We start from the raw sequence: 6,390 nt of genomic DNA, 5'->3' as shown, positions 1-6,390 counted from the left end.
CTCTGACCAATCTATATATATATATAAAAACGTGACTTATAGTCCGGAAAACACGGTAAGTTTCATACAGGTGTGACGGTGAAAGTACAGATAGAGGCACGCGTTCAAACAGCAGCACCTGCTGCATGTTTCAGTTTCATGTGGTTTCAGTGCATGAAAAGTTACCAAAATAAAAGAGGGGAGCGAATCATTTAAATGTTCATCTTTCGTGGTTTTGTTGTGTTAGCTTGCAGGATGAATTCAAATAAACGTCTTTAAAAATCTTGGGATTGTCTCATCATAAAAATCATCAGATATTTTCAGAGAAACGATAAATAAACTTAAATACTGCCCCAAAAACAGAAACGACTTTCTTTCCGTTCACACGTTTGAAGCATGTAGTGAAACTGAACCAACGCGCTGTGTTTGCTTATACATGCACATAGAGCAATAACTGGGTCTACACACAGCGTCACAGACTTTAAAACCCGGAGAACCACCAAGAAGCAGTTGGCTCGGACTGGAGAGCCTGCAGCGCATCACGGCGACGTAACAGCTTTCAGCCGGCGAGGATTCGACGTCGTGTCAGGAAAGGGAAGCTGCTGCTGCGGCAAAAACAGTTTAACCCAAAAAAAGACATGATTCGTCTCTAAATTCAGCGACATTTTGCTACAGCTTAATACACATTTGAAGGCATCATCAAGGAGACATTTAGAGTGATGTACAAATCTAGTGCATGAATCACAAACAAAAGCAAATCATTATACAAAAAGATAAACAAAAGTTGTAAATATATCACAATTTCGTAAATGCATTTGCGTATGTGATATGTTTTCAATTGCAAAAGCTTCTTTCTATATATTTTTTTTTCACAATTATTTTACATTTTATCTCAAAAATATTTCCCTTACTGGATGGATTTCTACTCCACCTCGTATGCATACAGGTACATGTTTTCTATGGGATGCAGGAAACACAAATGCATCAGAACGGCACACAAAGGAAAAAGCGACACGAAAGTAAACAAAAATGTTTCTCTTCAGCAAACGAGAAGCTTCTAAAGTGCAGGAAAATGAAGAAAGTTTAAGGATGGACGGTTAGAAAACTCCAGTGTACTGTACAATCGTGTGTGGTGCATGCCGCACCGATGCTTCTAACATCTCTCTGATTGTGCATCTATTCTAAATATCACAGATTATATTTACGAGAACTGAGATAAGCTAACAAAAACAACAACTACTGGATTCATAATTCAGACCGACAGAAGAAAGAAAAGGAACAAGTACAACCACGACATGTCAGCTTACAGCCACAACATAGAAAAGGATGGCAGACATAAAAAATGATCCCCGCTCCCATTTCTAAGGAGATGAATCCTCCGTGGGAGAGTGACTGCATACATGGTGAGGTGTGATGAAGACGACGGTAGGTACAGGACAGATATCTAGAATGAGAGTCTCTCTGCGGCCTGCAGGGGGCGACACAGTCCCGCTAAAGGCCGGCGTCCTCCAGATGAAGGAGGAGGCTCAGGGCCCCCTCCCTGTGCAGCAACAGTTTGGCCGTGACGCTCTCTGGATTCTTCACTCCATCACGTCCTCGGCTTTAAGGAAGAGGGAGAATTTAAATCATAATAAAGGAGATTTATGGGTAAAAATGATGCTTTCAACTCACCAACCGTTCTTCTGCTGTTGTTTTCTTCACTGTCTGGAGACTCAGTATCTTCTGACAATTCCCCTAAAGAAGAAACATATACTTCTATACATTATTAAATGCTTAAAATAGTGTTTTAGTGACAGGATAATACCACCTGTCTGTTTAATTTGGCTCGATTTGCAGTTTTAAAGTCACAATTTTCATTTGTTTTGATTTTTTCTCTCAACACACTGAATTAAAAGCATTTTAAGGCCAAGTATATTTTCTTTTTGCCCATTACATCAAACTACCTGCTCAGCGCAGCCCCCCACCTAGCCGCTGGGCGCGCTCACACTCTGAGCGCTCGGCGCAGCTAGGAGAGAAAAAAAGACTAAAGAGTTAATAAAAAAAAGAGCACGGCTCCCGGGAAGAAGTCAGAAGGGAAACAGTGGTGAAGCTGTGTTGACTGTTGTTACGGTAGAATGGTCACAGTTGCAGTGAAGTTGTGATGAAAATGTAAAGTTGCAGAGTGAGGAACAAATCTCAGGTTTGCTTGAATTTGTGTTAATAGTTGTGATCACAACATCACAAAATCCTGGAGGGGCTGACTTATGTGAAACTTTAAATCTGAAGGAGAATCTTCCAGGAGGAAAGTGCTATGTGCACACACACACACACACACACCCCCACACACACACCCACACACACACACTGCATGGAGAAATGCCATCTGCTCTGCATTTCTAAATGCAGGCACAGGCCGTGACAAACCGTTTTTTTACATTTTTCGAAATGATGAACATGTTAACGAGTTTGAATCAGTTTTTAACCAATTCACAAAGAATAAAAAACAAATTATTTATGAAATATTAGTTATTTTTTTGTGAGTTTTTTTCCTACTCTCAAGTAAAACGACTCCATTCCTGAAGCTCCGCCTACCGCTGGGTCATAACATCATCCTAGAGGATTACTCTTAAATGCATGAACGGATCAAAATACCGCATTGAGGTTCTTTATAGAGAGGAATGAACAGTGAATAATGAACAATGAATTGTGTTTCTGAAACATTTAATCTCACATAGATGGTTCATTGTGAGTAAAACGTCGTCGATCACCTGGAATGTGACGATAACTACGATGGTTTGACATCTCCTGCCAGTTGACTTTCTTACCGTTCTGCAGCGAGGGGCTCTGCGCCCCCTGATCCGCTCCCCCCGCGACACCATCTGCCGGCTCAGGCCCCTCCCCCTCCAGGTAGCCGTCACTGGGATCGGGGCGTTCGGATGGCTTGTTGGCGTCCTGCGGCTCCATGGCCTCGTCCTGCTGAGCGCGCTCCTCGGCCTCTTTCATGGCTCTCTCCTCCGCCTCTGAGGCCACACGGAGCATGAAAGCACCTTTAACGGGCGCGACCTTCTCTGTCCACTCAAATCAGTCCTGTCCATTCAGTAATGGCTGCCAGAGCGCAGCACGACGCTCAGACGCACAGGAGACTTTCAGGGACTGGAGGATTAACTGGGACACAATTTGACCATTTGATGGCACCAAAAACAAAAGAAACTGATCTCAAATACCTGGACTTCCTTCTGGTTTGCTGGATTTTCAAAATTAACTTAGTAGATGTGAACCAATATTTAAATCAAGTGTTAAAGTCAAGGCCCGGGGGCCGGATCCGGCCCTCTGGGTGATTCTATCCGGCCCTCCAGATCATTTTATTTTATTGTTATTAATAATGTTATCTTGAGCTCATTTCTAACTTGTATAATTTTGACTAAATATATTTTTATGAACTGTGACAGACTGGCGACCTGTCCAGGGTGAACCCCGCCTTCGCCCATCAGTAGCCGGGATAGGCTCCGGCACCCCGCGACCCCGAAAGGGAAGAAGCGGTCAAGAAGATGGATGGATGGATATTTTTATGTAGAGTAAAATATTGAAAGTTATTTAAGGTTTCAGTTGATTTACTCTGGAATAATATTCCTGGCTTTTTATTATTCATAATTATGTTAAAAAGTTACAGTTTTAAGGTTTTAAAAATTGACATTCTGCTAGCTTTTTGGACTTGTTTGGCATCTAATAAAATTTTGTTGGCTGTTTTGGCGTTTAGCTCATATTTCAGCTACATTCTAGCTGTTTTGGCTAACCTTGCTTTGTTATTTAGTTTTTTATTTAGACTATTTTGGCATTTACGAACATTTTTTAAGCTTTTTTGGATTTTAGCTAATAGCCTAGCTACACGCCAGCTGTTTTGGCTAATTTAGGCTTTCCGTTACCGTGGTTACGGCTCGTACCGTACCTTTGGCGGCCTGTGCTTTCCACCGCTCCCGGTTTTGGTAAACCTCCTCGTTCCACAAGGCCTTGAAGTTTTTAATATCCACCATGAGCAGCGGGCTCTGGCCGGGCGAGCTGCTGTCGGAGCCCACGCTCTTGACACTGTGCCTCTTGGATTCATCCGAGCCGATACTGTTCAGGCTGGGAAAAGAAAAGGAAGTTGGGAGTCAAAATCCGTCCAGGAGCTAAAAGTTGTGCAGAGGAAACTCAGTTTGAAGCATCAGTTCTAACAGAAGAAGCTTCATTTGATGTTTAGGTTCTTGTTTAGGATGTTTTTATTAACATATTACCGAAACTTCAAAACCGTTTTATGTGAAATAATTTATTACTAACAATAGAGCCACTGGAAAAGTTTCACTCTGATAATCGGATCTCTTTTAAAAGCCAGAAGTCTTTTAATGATGATGATGATGATGATGATGATGATGATGGTTTTAGACAAAATAAAAAAGTTGTATTGTTTTCTAGGACATCATTTACATCCTATTTTAGAGAGGTCATCAAAATGTTCCATACTGTGCAGGATAGACACGGCCCTGCTAATTATTGTGAGTGGAAATGACAAATGTCATCTTCTTCATTAGGACTCAACGAATAAAACCTCTTCCTCGTGTGGGGAGTTCAGATACTTTCACTGAGTGTTAAGGCTGAAACTATGAAGGACTTCATGCAGCTTTTGGACAAAAGAAAAACGAGGACTGAATGAAGATCATAGCAGGTAAACTGAAAGACGATTGCAGCTCTAAAGAGGAATAAACCGCGGCCGGAGCGCTCAGGTGTGTAACCGCAGCAACGCTATCGCCGGCGAGCATCCGTTCAGCCGCAGGCTTCAGAGTAACGTCAGCGACGGCCGTTAAAGACGATGGAGAGGCTGATATTTATGAGCAGAAGAAGAGCCGGCCTGTCACAGAGCTGCTTTATTGAGCAATAAAACCCTTTTTTACAACTTTCTCAATAAATATTTAAAGATAAGCTTCATTCTGGAGCTTTTCTGTGAGGTTGTAGAAGAATAGAGGAACAATAGAGATTTTTTCTTTAAGCTAAAAATGCTGCTCAGGCTAAACGAAACGAGGTCTGATCCATATCATGACCACATGAGTCAAAGTCACGGCCCGGGGGCCGGATCTGGCCCTCTGGGTAATTCTATTTTAATGTTATTAATGACCCGATGTTATCTTCTAACTTGAATAATTTAGACAAAATATATTTTTATGGAGAGTAAAATATTAAAAGTTATTTAAGGTTTAAATTGATTTATTCTGTAATAATATTCCTAACTTTTTATTTTTCCTAATTATGTTAAAACTTTACGGATTTAAAGTTTTAAAAATTGTCATTCTGCAGCTTTTTGGTATTCACTAAGATTTATTTAGGCTGTTTTGGAGTTTAGCTAGTATTTCAGCTACATGCTAGCTGTTTTGGCTAACTTTGCTTTGTTATTTAGTTTCTAAATAATTAAGATTTTTTAGGCTAATTTGGTATTTAGCAAATATTTCAGATGGCTTTCAGCTTCAAGGTTTTCAGCTATCAACCTCTGGATTTTTAGCTATCATTTAGCTTTTTAGGCTAATTTGGCATTTAGCTAATATTTTAGTTGGCTATCAACTTCAGTGTTTTTAGCTATTTATTTCAGCATCTTCAGTTATTCAGCTTACAGCTTTCACACTATCATTATCACAGGTAAAGCTATATATTTAGTCCATAATTCTGTTCAAAAGTTACGGTTTTAAAGTGTTTTATAGTGTTCAGTAAATGTTTATCCTGTTCGTTCGATCTTAAGTGTGTTTTGGATTTTGGCCCCTCGTGTGATTCAGACATTTGCACTCTGGATTAGACTCATCTGCTGCTCTCACTCCCCCATTAGACATGCTGCTGCTGCTGCTGCTGCTTTCATGGCGTCACGTGTTCAGGAGGGGAAACAAGAAGTCTTCCATCCTTCATTAATCAGCCTGCTTGATTAGAATTTATTCCGATTGATACGCCGGCCGGCTCTCACTTCCATCTGTGGAGCGGCGCTCTCGGAGGAGCTCACCTGGAGCGCCTGAAGCCGGCGAGCCCCGAGCGGGACGCCTCCTCGATGAGAGGCGTGACGATGCGCTCCATCATGTCGGTCAGCACGGTGAAGGTGGGCACCACGATGAAGTCGATGAAGCCTGGAGAGAGATTCTGGATTATACTGTCATGGTCTGTCAGATACACATGTTTACTGTGGAATTCAAGACAAAACAATCAATGAAAAAACTGAGGTCAACAAATAGTCAAGCGCTTATCAATTGAAACTGACCATTGAAAGAAGCCTGATAAATAAAATTTATTATTAGTAGTATTTATTAAAAACAAATGAAAACAAGTCAAACTCTAACTGATCCAGTCATTTAGCACAGAAATGTTCAAAACATTGACCATAAAACAGATGATAAAACATGATTGTTTGATCAAACTCATTTTCTA

General features: G+C 40.9%; 1 protein-coding gene across 9 annotated transcripts in view; it reads right to left on the bottom strand.

Moving 5' to 3' along the window:
• Window positions 1-218: 218 nt before the first annotated feature.
• The window catches only part of pde1cb (phosphodiesterase 1C, calmodulin-dependent b), a 149,661-nt gene continuing 143,489 nt past the window's right edge, over window positions 219-6,390 (bottom strand). For 8 of the 9 annotated variants that reach the window (XM_024274010.2, XM_024274011.2, XM_036216433.1 and 5 more), the window contains 5 exons: window positions 5,972-6,092; window positions 3,905-4,080; window positions 2,784-2,978; window positions 1,651-1,713; window positions 219-1,579 (listed from right to left, as the gene is read on the bottom strand). In XM_024274010.2, coding sequence (XP_024129778.1) covers window positions 1,560-1,579; window positions 1,651-1,713; window positions 2,784-2,978; window positions 3,905-4,080; window positions 5,972-6,092 — 575 coding nt within the window. In that variant the 3' untranslated portion in view covers window positions 219-1,559. The remainder of the gene's footprint in view (window positions 1,580-1,650; window positions 1,714-2,783; window positions 2,979-3,904; window positions 4,081-5,971; window positions 6,093-6,390) is intronic. The other variant, XM_036216429.1, reaches the window with a different exon arrangement.

Source organism: Oryzias melastigma, linkage group LG17 (genome assembly GCF_002922805.2).
Source record: "Oryzias melastigma strain HK-1 linkage group LG17, ASM292280v2, whole genome shotgun sequence".
NCBI classification, from domain to species: Eukaryota; Metazoa; Chordata; class Actinopteri; order Beloniformes; family Adrianichthyidae; genus Oryzias; species Oryzias melastigma.
The sequence above is the reverse complement of the archived record's forward strand: the minus strand, read 5'-3'. Positions and strand labels throughout refer to the sequence as shown.